The sequence below is a fragment of the Eptatretus burgeri genome, chromosome 8 (assembly GCF_056783735.1).
Source record: "Eptatretus burgeri isolate ZD-2024b chromosome 8, Ebu_testis_v1, whole genome shotgun sequence".
Classification (NCBI taxonomy): Eukaryota; Metazoa; Chordata; class Myxini; order Myxiniformes; family Myxinidae; genus Eptatretus; species Eptatretus burgeri.
Window position 1 is genome coordinate 52,415,948 of NC_140968.1, and position 24,557 is coordinate 52,440,504.

General features: G+C 45.7%; 1 protein-coding gene across 1 annotated transcript; it reads right to left on the minus strand.

The window, feature by feature from the left end:
• Positions 1-9,155: 9,155 nt before the first annotated feature.
• Positions 9,156-11,269, minus strand: LOC147021734 (uncharacterized). The gene has a single exon (XM_085890410.1). The coding sequence runs from the start codon at positions 10,619-10,621 to the stop codon at positions 9,422-9,424; it is 1,200 nt and encodes a 399-aa protein (XP_085746536.1). The 5' UTR covers positions 10,622-11,269; the 3' UTR covers positions 9,156-9,421.
• Positions 11,270-24,557: the final 13,288 nt, after the last annotated feature.

Below are 24,557 nucleotides of genomic sequence, written 5' to 3' on the forward strand. Positions count from 1 at the left end.
GGGAGGAAAGAGAGAGAATAAATAAATATACAAATATGGAAACCAGTGAGATTATAAAAAGATCAAAGGTATAACAGAAAATAAATCAATCTCAACACACCGAGGAGGAAAACATAGAATTGGCAAGTCTATTGGAAATATATGTGTCAAGACTATTAACATCGGTTTCAGGGAGAATATTTAAATGAGAAAGTGGAGATAAAGGAGAGAAAGAAGGAAAAGATTATATTATTGATGATGTTGGTGTAATTGACTTTGATTACAGTTTTACATTTTTTTTCTTCGATAAATGGAGGAGAGAATGAAGACATTTCTAAGGATTCTTTGTTTTAAAAATTAAGATTCAAATGTGCATGTTGGAAACTAAAAAGGTTTTCACACTCTGTCGGAATTTTTCACATAAATAAATGAGTTATTGGCTAAAATGTAAAAAGAAAACCAAGAGTAAAAATATCTTGTATGTTAAAAGTAAAAATAATAGGGTTATACAAAAAGGTATATGTTCGGTGTGTGGCTCAAAAAGAAGTGAATTCATCACCAAACACAAACGAGGGGGAGATATACAAAAGTTTTTATCAGGAAGTAAATTTACAACAACTGGAATACCAGGGGAATTACATCCACCAGGGTATTCTTTCTCTGGTCCAGGAACAAACTTGAATAAAAGATTACATGAGGCTGACAGAAACATTTACACAAACCGTGGAGCAAACCTATCAATAGGGTTGATGAAGTGTGCATGAGGCATGATATTGATTATGGAAATAGCACAACGTTGGAAGAAAAACATGAAGCCAATAGAGAAATGTATAATTTGTCTCTGATACAAATCCAACCTTAAGAGAAAAAGTTGATCGGTTCATTGTGAAGAAGATGATCAGTGTTAAAATGAAACTTGGGCTTGGAAATTCAAAAAACTTATAGGCTCTATTGATGTCATTAAGATTGAAGAGCAATTAGCTGATGAATTACATAAACCAATAATCACAAAGTTTCATAAAAGGAAGGTTTATTCCAAGGAAGTTGATTATATCTGGTCCACTGATTTAATTGAACTCAATTATGATAAGGATACAAGTATGCTTTAACCGTTATTGATTTGAGGAGAAGATATGCATGGGTTGTCCCTTTTAAAAACAAAACAGGGCATACTCTTATGTTATCCTTCCAACAGATATTCAATAAAAGCAAGAGAAAACTGAAAAAATTGTTGACTGATGAGGGTACAGAGTTCTACAACAAAACATTTATGAATTTTCTTTAAAATAACAACATTACATTATACAGCACCTTTAATGAAGGAAAAGTGGTTGTTATTGAACGTTTTAATCGCACTTTAAAAGAGAGACTACATTAAAAAATTCACTCAACTCAGTTCTCAACAATGGTTATCTTAAATTCAGGACATTGTAGATAAGTACAATGACATGATTCATACCTCAACGGAAACTAAGCTATCAGAAACATTTACAAAATTAAAATATGAAAAAGAGATTAATGTCAGAAATCCTAAGTTCAAAGTTAGTGATATAGTAAGAATACACAGGTGGAAATGTCATTTTGAAAAAGGTTATACCAAGCGATGGACAAATTAACTTTTAAAAATTGTTGATGTCATCGGTACAGTTCCTTGGACTTACAAATTATGTGATTTAAAGGGGGAAGAGATTTCTGGTTCATTTTATTCACAGGAATTACAAAAGACAAAGATAAATTGAAAATAGACCCTTGGACTTACAAATTATGTGATTTTAAGGGGGAAGACATTTTAGGTTCATTTTATTCGCAGGAATTACAAAAGACAAAGATAAATTGAAAACATTTTTTTGACTCCACCCACACAAGCCCCACACATACAAGCCCCACCCACACAAGCCTCACCCATGCAAACCCCACCCACAAATGTCACATCCACACAAGCCCCATCCACACAAGCCCACCCACGCAAACCGCACCCACATAAGCCACATCCACATCCATCATATCCACATAATTAGTGATTAGTTTATTAGTTCCCACACACAAGATGTTTATTTAATTTAAAAATTGCTCCACCCACACAAGCCACATTCACACAAGCCCCACCCTCTCACACAGGCCCCACTCACACAAACCCCACTCACACAAACTCCACGCACAAAAGCCCCACCCACGCAAGCTCCACCCACATAAGCCCCACCCACACAAGCTCCACCCACGCACATAAGCCCCACCCACACAAGCCCCACCCACATAAGACCCACCCACATAAGCCCCACCCACACAAGCTCCACCCACCCACACAAGCCCCACCCACACAAGCCCCACCCATGCAAACCCCACTCACACAAGCCCCACCCACTCACACAAGCCCCACCCACTCACACAAGCCCCACCCACACAAGCCCCACCCACACAAACCCCACTCACACAAACTCCACCCACACAAGCCCCATCCCCCTGTGCACCCCCACCTTTCACCCACCATCCCCTTCATCCCACCCCCCCACCCTTCCCCACACACAGGGAGGGAAGGGGAGAGGGATGAGGGGGGTGGTGGGTTGTTGGGGGAGCGCACCTACTCCCCAACCCTAAACCCCCCCCCCCCCACCTTTACATCTCCTTTATTCTTTTCTTGTAATTCAAAATTAGATAATTATAAGGAAAGCATTTACAATAAAACAAGATTACAAACATTGAACAAAATCTTCTTTCGCAGCAGTCTGATGGTTTGTGATTTTAAAACTCAGTCAACATATTCTGTTCAAAACAAAGAGGGAAGAACAATTAGGGTATATAAAGATGATTACATGATGATATTAATAAAATAATGAATAAAACATTTACCTCCAGAAGATTGAGTGTCGTGTCAGATTCCTCTAGAAGATTAAGTTGTGTGTTTGGTTCATCCAGACAGGTGTTTAAACCGAAAAATAAAAAATATAAATAATAAGGAGTCAACACTCAAGAGAGATTTAGACAGAGACATAGATGCAGAGACATAGATGCAGAGACATAGATGCAGAGACATAGATGCAGAGACATAGATGCAGAGACATAGATGCAGAGACATAGATGCAGAGACATAGATGCAGAGACATAGATGCAGAGACATAGATGCAGAGACATAGATGCAGAGACATAGATGCAGAGACATAGATGCAGAGACATAGATGCAGAGACATAGATGCAGAGACATAGATGCAGAGACATAGATGCAGAGACATAGATGCAGAGACATAGATGCAGAGACATAGATGCAGAGACATAGATGCAGAGACATAGATGCAGAGACATAGATGCAGAGACATAGATGCAGAGACATAGATGCAGAGACATAGATGCAGAGACATAGATGCAGAGACATAGATGCAGAGACATAGATGCAGAGACATAGATGCAGAGACATAGATGCAGAGACATAGATGCAGAGACATAGATGCAGAGACATAGATGCAGAGACATAGATGCAGAGACATAGATGCAGAGACATAGATGCAGAGACATAGATGCAGAGACATAGATGCAGAGACATAGATGCAGAGACATAGATGCAGAGACATAGATGCAGAGACATAGATGCAGAGACATAGATGCAGAGACATAGATGCAGAGACATAGATGCAGAGACATAGATGCAGAGACATAGATGCAGAGACATAGATGCAGAGACATAGATGCAGAGACATAGATGCAGAGACATAGATGCAGAGACATAGATGCAGAGACATAGATGCAGAGACATAGATGCAGAGACATAGATGCAGAGACATAGATGCAGAGACATAGATGCAGAGACATAGATGCAGAGACATAGATGCAGAGACATAGATGCAGAGACATAGATGCAGAGACATAGATGCAGAGACATAGATGCAGAGACATAGATGCAGAGACATAGATGCAGAGACATAGATGCAGAGACATAGATGCAGAGACATAGATGCAGAGACAGAGACAGAGACAGAGACAGAGACAGAGACAGAGACAGAGACAGAGACAGAGACAGAGACAGAGACAGAGACAGAGACAGAGACAGAGACAGAGACAGAGACAGAGACAGAGACAGAGACAGAGACAGAGACAGAGACAGAGACAGAGACAGAGACAGAGACAGAGACAGAGACAGAGACAGACAGACAGACAGACAGACAGACAGACAGACAGACAGACAGACAGACAGACAGACAGACAGACAGACAGACATACACATACACATACACATACACATACACATACACAGACACAGACACATACACATACACATACACATACACATACACATACACATACACATACACATACACATACACATACACATACACATACACATACACATACACATACACATACTCATACACATACACATACACATACACATACACATACACATACACATACACATACACATACACATACACATACACATACACATACACATACACATACACATACACATACACATACACATACACATACACATACACATACACATACACATACACATACTCATACACATACACATACACATACACATACACATACACATACACATACACATACACATACACATACCCATACTCATACACATACACATACACATACACATTCATACACATACACATACACATTCATACACATTCATACACATTCATACACATTCATACACATTCATACACATTCATACACATTCATACACATTCATACACATACACATTCATACACATTCATACACATACACATTCATACACATACACATTCATACACATACACATTCATACACATACACATTCATACACATTCATACACATTCATACACATACACATTCATACACATACACATTCATACACACGCACACACATATACAGTCATGCGCCACTTAACGACGGGGTTATGTTGTGAGAAATGCGTCGTTAAGCGACTTCGTCGTTGTGCGAACATCTTTTTTTTTTCGTTTTCGTTTTCGAACATCATACTTGCACAAACATACACACCTAGGCTATATGGTATAGCCTATTGCTCCTCGGATACAAACCTGTACAGCATGTTACTGTACTGAATACTGTCGGCAATTGTAACACACATCCAAGAGGACAGAAGACATGTTAGATTTACCTTTGTGCTGTTCATGACGGCCATCGGTGTTGTTAGCAGCAGCTTACAATCTCCTCTCGCATCGATTATAGAAAGATGAATAAATAGCGTTTGGATTTTATAAATCCGTAATCATTGCATCGATGTTATAATTTACAAATGAATAAACGAGCACCTGTCAATTGTGATATATATTTTCGGAACAGTGCGATTGTTTTAACAACATGAAAAGCTTCACTAAAAATAAATTTGTGTTTTAATTGACGAACAACGATTTATTCGTGGAATTCTTCAATTCAAAGGTAATTTACTTGCTGGAAGGTAAACGTGTAAACATTGGTTCAGTTTGAAAACCGATTTCCTTGAATCCCAATTTAACACGATCCTGTTTTTTTTCGCGATGACATTTTATGGACCTCAACGATCGCATTATAACAGGGCCACACTGCGTTGTTTATTATCATTATGAGGTATTATGAACTGTAGAGTGTACATAATAGTATGTGCTATTTTTATACGAGGTGACATCACTCGGCGATAGGAATTTTTCAGCAACATTTTTTTTTTTCATTTTTTTTTTTTTTCAGAGCTGGCAGACCCGTCGTATATGCGATCCGTTGTTGCTCGGAACGTCGTTAAGCGGCGCATGACTGTACACACACATACACAGAGACAGAGGGATAATTTCTCATCTTTGACTCGACTCATTCAAGCTCAGAGGACGTGAGAGAACTTCTTTCCAGCCAACAATCATGTCATTCAATTCTTTTCTGAACGATTGAATATCTTTCAGGAAGTCTCTCATTTTTTGCCATTCTTCGTGATATGCAAAGGCTTCATTTTCCAAATCAGTTATCAACGATGTTCTTATTGGGGACAACCCGTTAGAAAAAGACATAAAATAATTATTGGTTGTATCATGATTTAATGCTGTATAAAACAACAAATAATGAATGGGTTCAAGGATCTCACCTCTCATCTTGTGAAAACAATTGATCTGCAAGGTCAGAGTTCTCTTTTAAATACTCCATTCTCTGAATAACACTCAAAATTCTCTGAATAAGACTGAATAAGAACGAAGTTCGCTTTGGTAATAAATAGCCTCGAGTTGATGACATCATGGGAGATTACACAACAATGGGTTTTTCAGGGCGTCTCACATAAGAAATGAGTCACATTTTTGCTTCGGTTCTCAAGCAGTCTGACTCATTTTAACACGAAAATGAAACAGCTTGCTTTGAATGATTTTGAGAAAAACTTGCATAAAATAACACATAATGTTGAATTTGGAAAGACCATGAAAAATAAGAGCATGAAGAGAAATTTATCATTTCATTTCTGCTCAACAAAGACACTTAAACCAAGAACCAAGTTCCAAGTTATTCTTTGTGAATATACTCGATGGAAATGAATGTTACAAGAAAATTAAGTTATTCCCAAAAGTAGAACATGGACAAATATTTGTTGGTTCACTCTTTGAGTGGAATGAAAATATGAAAGGGAAGATGTGCTTTAATCGGTGTCTCAATCTTTCATAGTCTCAATTTTACATTTGCTTGTATGGGAGGGAATGGGATAGGTGGGGATAAAATGAGTCTCCTATTTTGGGCTTTTGGGACTTGGGTCAGAAAGTTGTTTCCTTTCCCCCCATTCATTTGAATGGGCATCCCAGAAACCCCATTTATCATGGATTTGGTAATAAATTACTTCGGTAATAGAAACCCAACAGCTTACTTTTACTGTTGAATATAGCACATTGTTGTCCATGTTTTTGATGTTTCAAAGACCGTGTCTGATGCGGGTGGCAAGGCCATGTTTTGCTGCATTAACGGAGGCCATGAGTTTGTAGCCTGCTTTCTTTTTATTTGCAGCTTCTTTGTCATCCTCCATATGAGTTTCCTGGAGTATGGCTATGTTGATGTTGTATTCCTGTCGAGGATCTCACACTGAGGAAAAGGCAGCCCTTCAACATTGAGTTGGAGGGTGCGGAGTGAGGGACCCGCTGGTCCCTCACTTGTGGTCCAAGGCTTAGCCTCAGGAAGCTGGTCAAGTATATGTATGGTACATATTCTTCTTCCATTCCTTGCCTCATAAACGAAGGAGTCATGCTGGACACTTCTTTATATAAAGCAGTGTTCTTCAACTCTGTCTTCATGCAAAAGGAAAGGTCCCAAAATCCCTCCCTTTCTGTACCCACCTTTTCCACCTTTACAAAATGTTCCCTCAAGCATGTGGACTTCTTTTCCACCATAGTGAAGAAGTGTCTTAACCACCTCGACACCCCTTCCACAGCTGGTCGTGGTGGCATAAGTGCTCTAATCCTTAGGAAATGTTGTTCTTCAGTCCTATCATGCACTCTTTCCTGTCCCTTTCTCAGGTCCTTATTGGATGGGTGACTTCCTTCATTTTGGAAAGTTGCAAGCATCATTCCTATCCATAAGAAATGGTCCAAAACTGATCCTTTCAAATACAGGCCGATCAGCCTTCTTCCCATCATAAGCAAAGTAATGGTGGTGCTGTCTTGTCATTGCAGCCAACCTCAGGAAACATCTCATCTCCAACCAGCTAATATCTGACGACTTGTTTGGCTTCCGACCAGGCTGTTTCTCCTGCGATTTTTAGTCCTCCAGACACGGCTATTTATAAAAGCTTCGATCGATAAGCAAGAGGTTAGAACCATCTCTTTGGATATCTCTTGAGTCTTTAACACGATCTCACAATCAGCCTTGATTTTCTCACTGGTCTTCTTCTGGTATTCGTATTACCTCCAGAAGATTGAGTGTCGTGTCAGATTCCTCGAGAAGATTAAGTTGTGTGTTTGGTTCATCCAGACAGGTGTTTAAACCGAAAAATTCTGGTCCGCTGATTTAATCTGTTCAAGTAGTCATCTGATTTATTCTATGAGCACAAACTGCAGGTGGTCCTTGACGATGTCATTTTCCATGATCTTTTCCATCAGGCTGGCATTCGAGAGGGCAGCATCTTTTGACCAAAGCTAGTTTTGATCTACATCAATGATCTGTCGAATTCCCTTGAAAACTAACTTTTCCATTTTGCTGATGACTCCATCTGTGCAGACTGACACATCACTCTTGTGAACGGTTCGTCACTGCTGAATCGATTTCATCAGACTTGGACAAGATAATCTGCTTGTCAGCTACTTGGAACATGGCATTCACTGACAGAAAGTCACACGCTCGCAAAACATCTCTCACATGGATAAGAAATCAAATTATCCAATCCACTTCTCTAGATCGCCACTGGAGGAGGTGCAATCCTTGGAAACTCTTGGCCTCACTGGCTTCCATAACTTTCCATGGGAGGATCATATTTCCAAACTGGCATCAAAGGCGAGACACCATGTAGGTATTCACTCAAGAGATAATCTATTGCTGAGCCACACAGAGCCCATCAGGATGCACAAAGCTTTCATATGGTTCCCTGATCTGAGATAGTGCTTTTGCTTCACACCTTGCTCCACTCAAGGCAGTTGAAAACAAGGCCTTCTGCTTTTAGTGGAATCTCTAGACAGGGTGTGGATATCCAGGGACTGTCACTTACTCATCAGCACCAAGTTGGTGTGCTCTCTATATTTTACCCAAGCTTTCCTCCTGGCCAATCCTACCTCTGCACTCCTTTAACTTCCCCAGGATGTACACATGCCTCAAGAAACCCTCACCTGCTCACCCTCCAACGTCCAAGTGACTTGCCCACCTGCATTAATTTGTCGCCTTATTCTTCCAATTGTGGAATCATCTTTCTGTCTCTATTGTTTCCTTCTCCTCACTTCTTCTTTCAAATGCATTGCCCATCATTGGCGACCTGTCCAGTATTGTAACCCCAGCCAATAAACTGCCTCAGCTGAACCGATGCTCTGTATGGAGCATGGTACATGATGATGATGATGATCGATCATTACCTCATGTGCTCACACATGCATACCTGCCAACCTTTTTTTAAGGAAAAGCGGTAGGCTGGTGTCGCACGCGTCCTTAGGGGGTCCAGGGGCATGACCCCCCCCCGGAAATTTTTCAAAAAAATGAAGCAAAATGGTGCAATCTCCTGCATTTTGAGACCACAGTAAGCTGAAATATATCAATATATTTTTAGAGTGAAAAAGAGAAAACTTAACATGGTTGATCTACTCACCAATCTTTATTTTTCTAAGACATCATGATCATCAGTCACGTTTACATAAATTACTGACTGTCCAAGCTCCACATGTATGTGCCCATACGTGTACACAAGAGTTTACATAAACTCACTGATACACTGATACAAATGACTGGCCACTCTGATTTCATAACATATTTACAGTTTTCAGGTTTGAACAGTTAAGATGCACATTTAGCTATTCAGAGCCTGGTAGGTGGCAGATTTGGCCTTCTTAAGAAGGTCGGCATCTGGCTTCCACGAGAAGCAGCTGACTCCATCCGGCTTGAATATGTTAATCTTCCCGGCCAGCAAACCACACAGAGTGTTTCTGACGCCATGGCTGTCCTCGTACATGCTTGACTTGGCGTGACCTTCCTTGCCGCGTCCCAACGTGCTCCTCTGATCAGTTGTCATTTTTTTGACCATGCTGAAAAGGGACTCACAGTAGGCGTTAGTGTGAGGGATCAGCAGGACGTGTTTGGCCAGTCTACAGAGCGATGGGTAAACGGGCTGGCTGGTGCCAGTGGCAGGGTCCGTCATCTTCTCCATGGCTGCGCAAAACACATCCACCCTCTCATCTGGGTCATATGCTGGCAGGGTGACATCTGACTGATATGTGCAGAACTCTCTGCACAGCGCATCTCTGTTCTCTTCTGGGACAACAGATGCAGGCTGCTGTTCAACCAGTGTAAGTAGGCTCTGCATGGAAGCTGTCTTGGAGGAGGCTGGGTCCACGATGACCGCATTCCTGATCAAAGGGTCCTGGAATGGGAATTTGTCCATCATGTAGGTCAGGGAACCAACGTAGAACATTCGGACATCTGCTCTAAATTTCGTCACTCCACTGGTCTCCTCTAGGGCGTTCTTCACAATGAGCTGCATTGCCTGAAAACCAACAAATAGCTCCCTGTTCGACCTCTGGTTGTCCTGTTCAGTGAAGTCCACATTAAAAACGTCCTCCTCACCCTGGATGACAGAGGGCAGGACCAGACAGGACAGGATGCTTCTGTTGAGCTTCACCATTGAGGGGTACAGGCGGTGGATCATAGGAGCTTCGGTCTGCAGAAGCGTGTTAAAGCCATTGAAGTTGGGCAGGACAGCATGCAGGAAGTGGATGTAAAGCTGTGCAGTTGGATCTTTAAAGAGTCTGACCAGCCTCTGCTCTCTAGGCCCACCTCTAGTCTTGGATGACCTTTTCTGCTTCTGCGGTTCCTTCCCTTGTAGAGGTGCATCATCATAGTCATCATCATCGTCGTCAAAGTGTGTCAAGAAGTAAGACCGCAGGCCATCCCAGAGATTCAGGCTTCTTTCCAGGCACTTGTGGAGACTCAGCCAACGAGTTGAGACGTTTTTTCGCACTTTCCGTATGGTCACATCACATAATACTAGCATGTCTCCCTTTTCGCACTCTTGTCAAAGTGGTAGTACAAATCTATGACAAAGTCCTCAGGATCAAAACCCTTCAGAGCCTTGCCACCTGCCTTGGCTGCCAGGGCGCTTAAGTGACACGGACAGCCCATCAGGTATATGTCTGTGTTTGTGTCTTTCTGGAGGTACCCCATGACGCCACGATGTCGACCAGTCATTACTGGGGCATTGTCAGACGAGAAAGCAATGCATTGTTTCAGGCTTAAGTCACACTTTCGTAGAGAGTCCTTTAATGCCGTGGCAATATTCTCACCAGTCGCGGAATTGACTACTGGCATGTCGAGAAATGATGTGATTAGGCCCGTTATCTGATCTTCATGGGTGATCAAGACTGGGAAAAACCTGTCCTTATCATCACTGCTTCCATCCGTTGCCAGGGTAAACATCAGATCGTTCCAGCCGACATTTTGCTTGATGCAATCAACTGACTGACCCGCAATGGTGCACGTAATGAGTCGCCTTGGTACGACCACATGCGTACTGACGCGCGATCTCGCTGTCGGGGAACATCCGTGGGACCAGCTTGGAGAAATGGTCATTTAGGGCCAGAGGCAAATTGTGCTCCATCAACATGACTGAAGGAGAAGTCTGATCGACACATCACAGAAGGCATGTCCGTCTCCCTTACGCGAAGCCTTGATACACTTGAACTCTGTTGTCCAACTTGGCTTAAACTTGTTGACCCAGCATGGGGGTGGTTTTTTCTCTTCTGGGGTTTGCATTGTTGTCGTGCACTGAAGCGATGAGTACTCTGTTAACTGCAGTCTTTGATCATGAATGGAAAATGCCAATGGCGCGTTGTCTGGAAATGAATGCCCGCTGTTTCCTGTCGTCCCATTTGATTGGTCATGCTTAGTTTGGAAGCAATAACCAATCGCTGACGAGATAAAAAAAAATCCAGGTCAGGCACGAGTTGTGTAGAATGTGGAAGCAGCCGCGTGTAATACGATCTTGGCAGTGAGAAACGAACGCAAAACTGACAAAACACAACTATTTTTTTTCCAATAATTTCCAAATGCGGTATGTCTGACTAATAAAATCGGTAGGCGTTGGGAGCTATAGAAAATCGGTAGGCTACCGCACAAAGAGGTAGGGTTGGCAGGCATGCACATGCAAATCCACAATCTCTTCTACCTCCACTGAATCTTTCACGTCCTTTCTCATTCTGTTACTCTTCATGCCATTGTTACTCATTTTTGTTCCTCCTTTTCACCTTGTGCTGTGCATGTCCACCCAACTGTCCATGTCCATGCTGTTTGATGAAATGGAGTGTTATTGTGGTCCATGTTGGTAATAAGGCCCAGCAAAGACAAACTCCTTTCAAATCAAAAGTGGAGGGACCTTCGTAGGTCAGCCACTTTTTCAGAATGTGAATTGACAAGGCAACGATCCATTGGCAGTTTGAGACGAATTGAGGAATAGCATAGGGTGATTGATTTTTGACATATTTCGATTTTAATTACCATGTTTAATTCCTGAATATTTCTCAATTATTCGGGCGAAAGGTAAAATAAAACGGTTTCTCATCAACATCCACGTTGTTTTTGAAAATTATTTGATTCATAGACAAAAAGTCAGGAGTGGGAGGATGTTGGTGATCAAAACCTTTCTCTCCGCCATCATGAAGCACAACTCTGCTCAGATGTTAATCCCTTTCTCTGTAGTTTTCAGGTCGTGTCTTGTATTTCTCTGAGCGGCAGGTGAATTTTCTGATGGCACTGCAGTTGGATTCAAGTTTGTATTTCTGAAACGATTTCCGAGTGGGAAGTGGGAAGGGGGTGTGAGATTTTCTTTAATCACCCCATCCCCAATGTAATCCCTTTGCATGTATTTTATGCTGTATGATTGGTGTTTAAACTTGAAAATTCTCATGGATTATATTATCAATTCATACATTTTATTTTTGTTATTTACGTTTAATACAGTGCCTTCAGAAAGTACTCACACCCCCTTGACTTTTGTCACATTTTGTTGTGTTACAGCCTGAATTTAAAATTGATTAAATATATATTTATTTTTTTTGGCACCGATCTTCACAAAGTACCCCATAATCACAAAGTGAAAACATGTTTTTAGACATTTTTCCAATTTTTTTTGAAAATGAAAAGGTGAAATATCTAATTTACATAAGTATTCAATCCCCTGAGTCACTACTTTGTTGAAGCACCTTTGGCAGCAATTACAGCTTCGAGTCGTCTTGGGTATGTCTGCATCAGCTTTACACATCTGGATTTGGGGATTTTCTCCCATTTTTCCTTCCATATACAGTATGCTCAAGCTCTGTGAAGTTGGATGGGGAGTGTCAGTAAATAGCAATCTTCAAGTCTTTCCACAGATTCTCAATGGGATTCAAGTCTGGGCTTTAGCTGGGACACTCAAGGACTTTCACATTCTTGTTCTGAAGCCATTCCAGTGTTACTTTGGCTGCATGCCTGGGGTCATTGTCCTGTTGGAATGTAAATCTTCACCACAGTCTAAGGTCTATTGCACTCTTAAGCAGGTTCCCCTAAAGGATTTTCCTGTATTAGGCTCCATTCATTGTTCCCTCCACCCTTAAAAGTCTCCCAAACCCTGCCACTGAAAAGCATCCCCATAGCATGATGCTGCCACCACCATGCTTCATGATAGGTATGGTGTTAGTTGGGTGATGAGCTATGCTCGATTTCTGCCAGGTATAGCATTTTGCATTCAGAACAAAGAGGTTAATTTTTTTCTCATCAGACCACAGAAACTTTTACCTCGTGCTCTCAGAGTCTTTCACATGCCTTTTTGCAAACTCCTGGTGTGCTGTCATGTGCCTTTTTCTCAGGAATGGCTTCCATCTGGCCACTCATCTCCACTCGCCTCGATTTGTGAAGTGCTGTGGAGACTGTTGTCGTTCTGCCAAGTTCTCCCATCTCAGCCCAGGAACCCTGTAGTCTGGCATAGTGGTCATTGGGTTCTTGGTCACCTCCCTGACCAAGGTCCTTCTTGCCCAGTTGTTCAGTTCGACCAGATGGCCAGCTCTAGGAAGAGTCTGGGTAGTTCCATATTCTGATGTGGAAGAGTTTCTGCTCCGACATGCACTGTCAACTGTGGGAACTTGTATAGAAAGGTGTGTTTCTTTCTAAATCATATCCAATCGATTGAATTGGCTACAGATGGACTCCAATCAAGTTGTAGAGACATCTCAATGATAATGAAAGGAAATTGGATGCACCTGAGCTCAATTTGGAGTGTCATTGCAAAGGAGTTGAATACTTATTGACTCAAGACATTTCAGCTTTTCATTATTAATTAATTTGTAAAAAAAATTCTAAAAAAAAATTCCACTTTGATATTATAGAATATAGAGTATTGTGTCAATCAGTGATGAAAAACTCAATTTATACCATTTTCAATTCAGGCTGTTCCAACAAAATGTGAACAAGTCAAGGGGTGTGGTGTGAATACCTTCTGAAGGCACTGTACTGTATATTATATAAAAATAGATATAATGTGTAATATAATCCGGATTTTAAACTATTGTGCATACACACCAGAAAATATAATGTGATATTAATGACATTGTGGAAGCAAAAGTTCTCAAGAACTGGAATTTGCATTAATGAGAGCAATTTTGATGGGATTAAGCTAAGAAGCTCAATCTTCCTTAAAACACTGCTCACTCTGAGTAATAATGTCCCCGGACATAATTGTGTGTGCCCAGAATTGTTGCTTCAGGATTTTGTTCACACATGTGTGGGCACCTCACTGCTGGCTGCATTATTTTGGGGGCACGGTTAATGCAATAATGTTAATGCAATATGCTGTTAATGCAATCATGGTCGGAATTTCAAATTTTGCCATGGTACAGTCACTACACAATTGCCTATTTTTTGTAGGTAACTTGTGATCTTTGACAACTGCAAAAGAATCCCAGTAGATGGATATTGCCGGCTTAACGTCCTTTGAGCTCAGCAAGTTACCCATTTTACCATGAATTTCCTTGAGATGGCAACATTTCTCAAATTAATTTTGTAAAATCTACACCGCTCAGTTCGTTACATCCCATCAATACAGCAACAATGTATTGGCTACATCTCCTTCCTTGCTTATAAAAAGTCGTGTAACTCTGTAATCAAGGACCATATGGAGGTAGCATTTATAGTGGCTTAAACACCATGTTTTAACAAAAATGCCAACATGGAGTTTGTCCTTCAGCTCTTTCGCAGACGCATTTCATATGAACAAAATCAAATTCCCAACCGATCTCAGATTGTGCTTTCTTCTGAGTGGAAACAAACAGAGTACCTTCTGCTTGGTGTCGGTTTTGATAATTGCACAGAATACTGTGGTTGCGTGGTATTGAGTTTTATTCTAAGACAAATTATGTTCTCGTGCATATTTTGTACAGGAAGGTAGCGACGATGGTTCATATTGGTGCGTATAAATGATGTGTACGTCAGTTGTAGGTGTCAGTCCAATCATTGATCGTTGTGTGATGTCTCACTATTTACCCTCTCCACCTTATCTCCCTCCTCGTTCGTTTTTTTTCCAGACAAATTTCAATCCATAAAATAAAAGAACCATAATATTGACCCTCGTCGTTATTTTCCTATGCTATTTTGCTTGGCTATCCTGCGTTTTGATTTGCTGTCCTTTTTCATGTCAACTGTGACATTGTGAATTCCCTGTGTTCGTTTTGGTGTGGAAATGCACTCAGACTGCATTATAGAATGATCTTTGACTGCAACCCTCAAGATTTATTGAATCAGTATACCAATGTGCTTTCATATCGATACTAGTTTACAAATTTGTTTTGCATATTCTTTCAACTAAAGTCAATGATGTAATCAGAGGAAGTGCTTGATTGAAGTTCCATTCCATAAATACCTCCATCCTGTCCTTTGGGGTATTTTTATATGCCAAGCACATATATCATTCAATATTTCAGAAAGTACCATCTTTTCAATTATGTGTCTTTATGACTGTTTACAAGCATGTTTCACCCAAGTGTCTAAATTTTTGATTTGATAGAGGCATAATCAGCTGACTTATTATCTAAAATTATTCTGGGGAGCATTCACACCCCGGTATACCTCATCCTGTCCTTTGAGGTATTTTTACACCCCAAGCACATATCCAATGACCTCACGCTACAAGTGAAGGCCAATGCCATGTCTGCCCAAGAATCTTGGATAACAACCTCTGAAGTCTGAAGTCATAGGCAGCACTGACCATGGGTAGCTTGACTGACTTTTCACAATGACCTGTTCATTTTACACCCTTTTCCTCAAGACAGACAGATACAGACAGTGTTTTATTCGTGGGGTGCAGGTACATCCCAGGTAAAACTGCTTAGTTTTCATTATTATGCATGGGCAGAGGGAGTTGTCCAAATTGAGTTTGTGTTGGTTGTACATGTTTTCATGCATTGAGGTACAGAAACAAAGAAAATGTTTGTGTTGCATATAAATCGTTGCTTCGTTTTGAAAAAGGCATTTTTTTTTCACCTTTTTTTTATAGCTCACCTGGACTTTAGTCTGGTGAGCTTATGCGATTGAGCAATGTCCATGGGTCAGTCAGTCAGTGAGTCCACAAACACTTCAATCGTTATCGGTTGAACCAAACACACAAATTTGATGAAACTGGGCCACAAGCTTCATATCTGAAACGCAAAAAAATCTGAAAACCCACTCCGTGGTAGTACCTCCTGTGCAGCTTCCCTTCGCAGGGCAGCTCACCGGATGACGGGATTGGGGCAAAGCCTTCGGGACCCCCAATCTTTGATAGGAGGGAAACCACGGGGTAACATCCCTGGGTCAGATTGCGGGAGAGTGTGTCGGAGTGGTGCTGAGGTGTCGTCCACCAGACGGCGGTCTCCTTGGGTTAACCTGAGGCGGTCCCTTCGGGTGGGTGCCTGGAATGTCCTATCCCTAAGAGAGGATGATCACCTGTCTCTGTTATCATCTGAGCTCAAGCGTTTGGACATCGGGATTGCAGCTCTCTCTGAGGTTCGGAGACCGGATTGCGGCGAGATAATGGTGGGTGGTTACACCTACTATTGGTCTGGTCGCTCTGATGGTTACCATACCCAAGGAGTTGCTGTAGCTGTGTCCAATAAGCTGACCCCAATGATAATTGAGGTATCACCGGTCAACGAGCGTATTATGAGATTAAGGATTCGTCACTCCTTAGGTGTCATTTCCCTGGTCTCTGTTTATGCTCCGACTGAGGCGAGTGATCTCACCGTGAAGGATGCATTCTACGCCACACTCGAGTCTGTGGTTGATCAGTGCCCCAGACGAGATACACTTCTAGTCTTGGGGGATTTCAATGCATCGACTGGAACTGATAGGGACGGTTATGAGGTGTGTGTTGGTCCCCATGGGTCAGGAACTATGAACCAGAATAGCACTAAGTTCCTTGACTTTGCAAGAAGTCATGGACTTAGGGTGGCTGGTTCATGGTTTCAGCGCCCACAAGCTCATCGCTGGACTTGGTATTCCAACGCTGGTGGTGTGGCAAAGGAGATTGACCATGTCCTCATTGACGGTCGTTGGAGGATGATCCAGAACTGCAGGGTCTACCGGAGTGCTCAGTTCCTCAATACTGACCACAGGCTTGTTGTAGCAACTCTAAAGCTGCACTTTAAATCCTGGAGAATGGTACCATCCCAGCTGAGACTGGATGTTGCCAAGCTCAGGGATGAGAGAGTAGCTGAGGAGTTTGCGAACAGGCTGAGTGGACACTTGGGGGGTCTGGGTGCTTTGGGGGGTCCTGAAGAGTTGTGGAGCGCCTTCAAGACCACCGTCCTTGATGTTGCCGGTGGATGCCTTGGAGCTCCCCGCAGGGCAAAGAAGAATTTTGTCTCTCAAGCGACACTGGATACCATTGACCAGAGTCGCAGGGCTAGGCTGAATGGCGGAGCTGAGCTGTTCAGGGAGCTGAGGCGTAAAACTGTACGTGCACTGAGGGTGGACAAGGAGGCCTATGTGCGAGGAATCTGTGAGGGGGTAGAGCATCACCTGTGGACAGGTGATTCTCGTCCCGCTTACAGGGGAATTCGCGCATTACGTTCATCCAAGCCCATCCCTCGGAGCACTACAGTTCGAGCAGAGAGTGGTAGGCTCTTGACAGAGGAGTCTGAAGTGAAGGCCCGCTGGGCCCGTTACTTTGAGCGGTTGTACCAGGCTGATCCCCCAACTGTCGAGTTGGAAGTCAAGGGTGTTACAATCCCTGTTGCTGACCCTCGAATCAACTGTGGTCCACCTACGCTTGTGGAAACACGGGCTGTGGTGAACCAGTTGAAACGGGGCAAAGCTCCAGGGATCTGTGGCATCCATGCCGAACTTCTCAAGGCTGGTGGAAATGCTGCACTCGTGTCGTTGCATGCAGTTTTGTGCTCTGCCTGGAACACAGGCATCATCCCAACTGACTGGAAGAGGGGCCTTGTTGTCCCTCTCTGGAAAGGGAAGGGTGATCGCCAAGACTGCAACAACTACCGAGGGGTGACGCTGCTCTCAGTGCCGGGCAAGGTCTTTGCTCGGATAATTCTCGATAGGGTTCGCCACCATCTGCTTGAGCACCAGCGTCCAGAGCAGTCAGGCTTTACACCAAAGAGGTCAACGATTGACCGTATCCTTGCACTTCGTGTCCTCACCGAACGCAGACGAGAGTTTCGGCAGGGGCTGCTTGCAGCCTATGTTGATCTCTGTAAAGCGTTCGATTCAGTGAATCGGGATGTCCTCTGGAGGATTCTTGGTCTTTGTGGGGTGCCACCAAAACTGATCGATCTGATGTCTGAACTCTACTCTGGTACTGAGAGTGCTGTGAAGTGTGGTGGTACCATCTCTGACTTATTTCCAGTTGTTACTGGAGTTCGCCAGGGATGTGTACTTGCCCCCACACTTTTCAGCACTTGTATGGACTGGATTCTAGGGAGGATGTCGGAGAGATCAAGTTGCGGTGCGTCATTTGGGAATGTCAAGATCTCGGACCTTGACTTTGCAGATGATGCAGTCATCTTTGCGGAGACTTTAGACATCCTCTTGGGGGCCCTCGAGGTGCTGAATGAGGAGTCGGAGCCGTTGGGATTACGGGTTTCTTGGGTCAAAACTAAGATCCAGGCTTTCGGTGACATCTTGGATGCTGCTGTCCTGTCTGTGTCTGTTTGTGGTGAGGATGTTGAGGTCGTGGAGAGATTCACTTACCTTGGCAGTGATATTCATGTCTCTGCTGGCTGCGAGTCAGAGGTCAATAGACGTCTGGGTCGGGCCTGGGGAGTCATGGATTCACTGGATCATGGGGTGTGGCGCTGCTGGTACCTGTGCGGGAGGACGAAAGTCCGAGTCTTCAGGTCCTTGGTACTTCCAGTCTTGCTCTATGGGTGCGAGACTTGGACTCTGACCAAGGATCTGAGACGGAGACTTAATTCCATTGGTACCAGGTCTCTTCGGAGAATCCTTGGCTATCGCTGGTCGGATTTTGTGTCCAACGAGCGGTTGCTGAGAGAGACTCGGATGAGATTTGTTACCTGCATAGTCCGTGAGCGTCAGTTGCGGCTGTATGGACATGTGGCTCGTTTTCCTGACTCTGATCCTGCTCACCAGATTCTCTCAGCGAGGGAGTCTCATGAGTGGAGGAGGCCAGTGGGTCGACCACGTGCCTCATGGTTGCAACAGATTGACCATCATCTCAAGGAGATGGGGATGGGCCTGGCATCTGCCTGGGGGATGGCCAGACGGAGGCCCCTGGAGTACCGGCGGAAAGTGGACGCAGCGACGTGCTGTTCTGGCACATGCTCCCATACCTGACCTGACCTGAAGCTTCATATCTTATGCGTAACAAAGGTATATTGACCGCATCAAAATCTGCGCTCAGTAAAGGGATCTATGGGAGAAGGTTGACCCCCTCGAAATAGGTATTTGCCTTCTTCTGCAAAACTATACAAACAATTTTTTATGAAACCACCACAACCTTCATCACCCATGTTGTACCAAAGTTGTTAACAGCATTAAAAAAAACAATCAGGGTCTTGGGAAAATCTGCGGGGGGGGAGGGGTGGGGTTGAATGACCATTGCTCCTGATCCAGGTGAGCTTCAGGACTCATGGTCCTATTTTACTTTTTTTGAGCTTGGTATCCATGGTAACCATACAAATTATACACGAGCACAGAAAGTGTATGATTTACTCAAAACAGCATCACGAATAATCAATATATCAATTGTCTTTTGAAATAATCATGCGTTGTGTTTTATGACTGCTTGAAATCCATGAGATGCGAACACACCCCCAAGGTCATAGAAACAGTTTATTTTCTCTTGGGTGAGGATGAGGGTTAATGTATGGCTTGTTTGAAATCTATTCAGGAGGTGTTCAGGGTGAAGGAGGAATTTAATGTGCTGCAAGACGTACTTGTTGTGCATTTTCGTTTTCATTTTCACCACCAGTGATAGCTGGTTTGCTAACTGGCTAACAGATGGGGCCAGAACCAGCAGCCAAATTATACACAATTACCTGCCATGGAAAATTGCTCACTCACCTAGGCACCAGCAACCTGCACAATACAGCTCGTTGCATGGCTCCGTGTGCTGTTCACTGCCACGACTGAATTTTAATGAGAATGATACCACTCCTTTACATCTCTGACATGTTTTTCACCATAATACAACTTAGAGTAGTCTAAAATGCTCCATCCTCATCTTCTCCACTCCTGACAATTCAAGTTTACTTCAACACCTTTCATTTTTTTATGCTGTCCTGATGTCGTAGAGCTGTCAATCGAATGTCTGCGAATGCATCCGAAGTGGATGGTGGCATGAGGGCCAAGACAGTGGGATGAGTGTTGAGTGATTGGTGAGACAAGGGTCAATCGTGAGTGGGGTGATGGCCGAGTGACCTGTGAGAAGCGGGTCAGGTGATCTGTGAGAGGTGGGTCGAGTGATCTGAGAGGCGGGTCGAGTGATCTGTGAGGCGGGTCGGGTGGTCTGTGAGAGGTGGGTTGAGTGATCTGTGAGGTGGGTCGAGTGACCTGTGAGAGCCGGGTCGAGTGATCTGTGAGATGGGTCGAGTGACATGTGAGAGGCGGGTCGAGTGATCTGTGAGAGATGGGTCGAGTGACATGTGAGAGGCGGGTCGAGTGATCTGTGAGAGGCGGGTCGAGTGATCTGTGAGAGGCGGGTCGAGTGATCTGTGAGAGGCGGGTCGAGTGATCTGTGAGAGGCGGGTCGAGTGATCTGTGAGAGCCGGGTCGGATGATCTGTGAGAGGTGGGTCGTATGATCTGTGAGAGGCAGGCCAAGTAACCTGTGAGAGGTGGGTCGAGTGATCTGGGGGAGGTGGGTCGAGTGACCTGTGAGAGGTGGGTCGAGTGACCTGTGAGAAGTGGGTCGAGTGACCTGTGAGAGGCGGGTCGAGTGACCTGTGAGAGGCGGGTCGAGTGACCTGTGAGAGGCGGGTCGAGTGACCTGTGAGAGGCGGGTCGAGTGACCTGTGAGAGGCGGGTCGGGTGATCTGTGAGAGAAGGGTTGGGTGATCTGTGAGAGGTGGGTCGGGTGATCTGTGAGGTGGGTCAGTTGATCTGTGAGAGCCGGGTCGAGTGATCTGTGAGAGGTGGGTCAGGTGATCTGTGAGAGCCGGGTCGGATGATCTGTGAGAGGTGGGTCGTATGATCTGTGAGAGGCAGGCCAAGTAACCTGTGAGAGGTGGGTCGAGTGATCTGGGGGAGGTGGGTCGAGTGACCTGTGAGAGGTGGGTCGAGTGACCTGTGAGAGGTGGGTCGAGTGACCTGTGAGAGGCGGGTCGAGTGACCTGTGAGAGGCGGGTCGAGTGACCTGTGAGAGGCGGGTCGAGTGACCTGTGAGAGGCGGGTCGGGTGATCTGTGAGAGAAGGGTTGGGTGATCTGTGAGAGGTGGGTCGGGTGATCTGTGAGAGGTGGGTCGGGTGATCTGTGAGGTGGGTCAGTTGATCTGTGAGAGCCGGGTCGAGTGATCTGTGAGAGGTGGGTCAGGTGATCTGTGAGAGCCGGGTCGGGTGGTCTGTGAGAGGTGGGTCAGTTGATCTGAGAGGCGGGTCGAGTGACCTGTGAGAGGCGGGTCGAGTGATCTGTGAGAGGCGAGTCGAGTGATCTGTGAGAGGCGGGTCGGGTGATCTGTGAGAGGTGGGTCGGGTGATCTGTGAGAGAAGGGTCGAGTGATCTGTGAGAGAAGGGTAGGGTGATCTGTGAGAGGTGGGTCGGGTGATCTGTGAGGTGGGTCAGTTGATCTGTGAGAGCCGGGTCGAGTGATCTGTGAGAGGTGGGTCAGGTGATCTGTGAGAGCCGGGTCGGGTGGTCTGTGAGAGGTGGGTTGAGTGATCTGTGAGGTGGGTCAGTTGATCTGTGAGAGCCGGGTCGAGTGATCTGTGAGGCGGGTCGAGTGACCTGTGAGAGGCGGGTCGAGTGATCTGTGAGAGATGGGTCGAGTGACATGTGAGAGGCGGGTCGAGTGATCTGTGAGAGGCGGGTCGAGTGATCTGTGAGAGGCGGGTCGAGTGATCTGTGAGAGGCGGGTCAAGTGATCTGTGAGAGGCGGGTCGAGTGATCTGTGAGAGCCGGGTCGAGTGATCTGTGAGAGCCGGGTCGGATGATCTGTGAGAGGTGGGTCGTATGATCTGTGAGAGGCAGGCCAAGTAACCTGTGAGAGGTGGGTCGAGTGATCTGGGGGAGGTGGGTCGAGTGACCTGTGAGAGGTGGGTCGAATGACCTGTGAGAGGTGGGTCGAGTGACCTGTGAGAGGCGGGTCGAGTGACCTGTGAGAGGCGGGTCGAGTGACCTGTGAGAGGCGGGTCGAGTGACCTGTGAGAGGCGGGTCGAGTGACCTGTGAGAGGCGGGTCGGGTGATCTGTGAGAGAAGGGTTGGGTGATCTGTGAGAGGTGGGTCGGGTGATCTGTGAGGTGGGTCAGTTGATCTGTGAGAGCCGGGTCGAGTGATCTGTGAGAGGTGGGTCAGGTGATCTGTGAGAGCCGGGTCGGATGATCTGTGAGAGGTGGGTCGTATGATCTGTGAGAGGCAGGCCAAGTAACCTGTGAGAGGTGGGTCGAGTGATCTGGGGGAGGTGGGTCGAGTGACCTGTGAGAGGTGGGTCGAGTGACCTGTGAGAGGTGGGTCGAGTGACCTGTGAGAGGCGGGTCGAGTGACCTGTGAGAGGCGGGTCGAGTGACCTGTGAGAGGCGGGTCGAGTGACCTGTGAGAGGCGGGTCGGGTGATCTGTGAGAGAAGGGTTGGGTGATCTGTGAGAGGTGGGTCGGGTGATCTGTGAGAGGTGGGTCGGGTGATCTGTGAGAGGTGGGTCGGGTGATCTGTGAGAGGTGGGTCAGTTGATCTGTGAGAGCCGGGTCGAGTGATCTGTGAGAGGTGGGTCAGGTGATCTGTGAGAGCCGGGTCGGGTGGTCTGTGAGAGGTGGGTCAGTTGATCTGAGAGGCGGGTCGAGTGACCTGTGAGAGGCGGGTCGAGTGATCTGTGAGAGGCGAGTCGAGTGATCTGTGAGAGGCGGGTCGGGTGATCTGTGAGAGGTGGGTCGGGTGATCTGTGAGAGAAGGGTCGAGTGATCTGTGAGAGAAGGGTAGGGTGATCTGTGAGAGGTGGGTCGGGTGATCTGTGAGGTGGGTCAGTTGATCTGTGAGAGCCGGGTCGAGTGATCTGTGAGAGGTGGGTCAGGTGATCTGTGAGAGCCGGGTCGGGTGGTCTGTGAGAGGTGGGTTGAGTGATCTGTGAGGTGGGTCAGTTGATCTGTGAGAGCCGGGTCGAGTGATCTGTGAGGCGGGTCGAGTGACCTGTGAGAGGCGGGTCGAGTGATCTGTGAGAGATGGGTCGAGTGACATGTGAGAGGCGGGTCGAGTGATCTGTGAGAGGCGGGTCGAGTGATCTGTGAGAGGCGGGTCGAGTGATCTGTGAGAGGCGGGTCAAGTGATCTGTGAGAGGCGGGTCGAGTGATCTGTGAGAGCCGGGTCGAGTGATCTGTGAGAGCCGGGTCGGATGATCTGTGAGAGGTGGGTCGTATGATCTGTGAGAGGCAGGCCAAGTAACCTGTGAGAGGTGGGTCGAGTGATCTGGGGGAGGTGGGTCGAGTGACCTGTGAGAGGTGGGTCGAATGACCTGTGAGAGGTGGGTCGAGTGACCTGTGAGAGGCGGGTCGAGTGACCTGTGAGAGGCGGGTCGAGTGACCTGTGAGAGGCGGGTCGAGTGACCTGTGAGAGGCGGGTCGAGTGACCTGTGAGAGGCGGGTCGAGTGACCTGTGAGAGGCGGGTCGGGTGATCTGTGAGAGAAGGGTTGGGTGATCTGTGAGAGGTGGGTCGGGTGATCTGTGAGAGGTGGGTCGGGTGATCTGTGAGAGGTGGGTCGGGTGATCTGTGAGAGCCGGGTCGAGTGATCTGTGAGAGGTGGGTCAGGTGATCTGTGAGAGCCGGGTCGGGTGGTCTGTGAGAGGTGGGTCAGTTGATCTGAGAGGCCGGTCGAGTGACCTGTGAGAGGCGGGTCGAGTGATCTGTGAGAGGCGAGTCGAGTGATCTGTGAGAGGCGGGTCGGGTGATCTGTGAGAGGTGGGTCGGGTGATCTGTGAGAGAAGGGTCGAGTGATCTGTGAGAGAAGGGTAGGGTGATCTGTGAGAGGTGGGTCGGGTGATCTGTGAGGTGGGTCAGTTGATCTGTGAGAGCCGGGTCGAGTGATCTGTGAGAGGTGGGTCAGGTGATCTGTGAGAGCCGGGTCGGGTGGTCTGTGAGAGGTGGGTTGAGTGATCTGTGAGGTGGGTCAGTTGATCTGTGAGAGCCGGGTCGAGTGATCTGTGAGGCGGGTCGAGTGACCTGTGAGAGGCGGGTCGAGTGATCTGTGAGAGATGGGTCGAGTGACATGTGAGAGGCGGGTCGAGTGACCTGTGAGAGGCGGGTCGAGTGATCTGT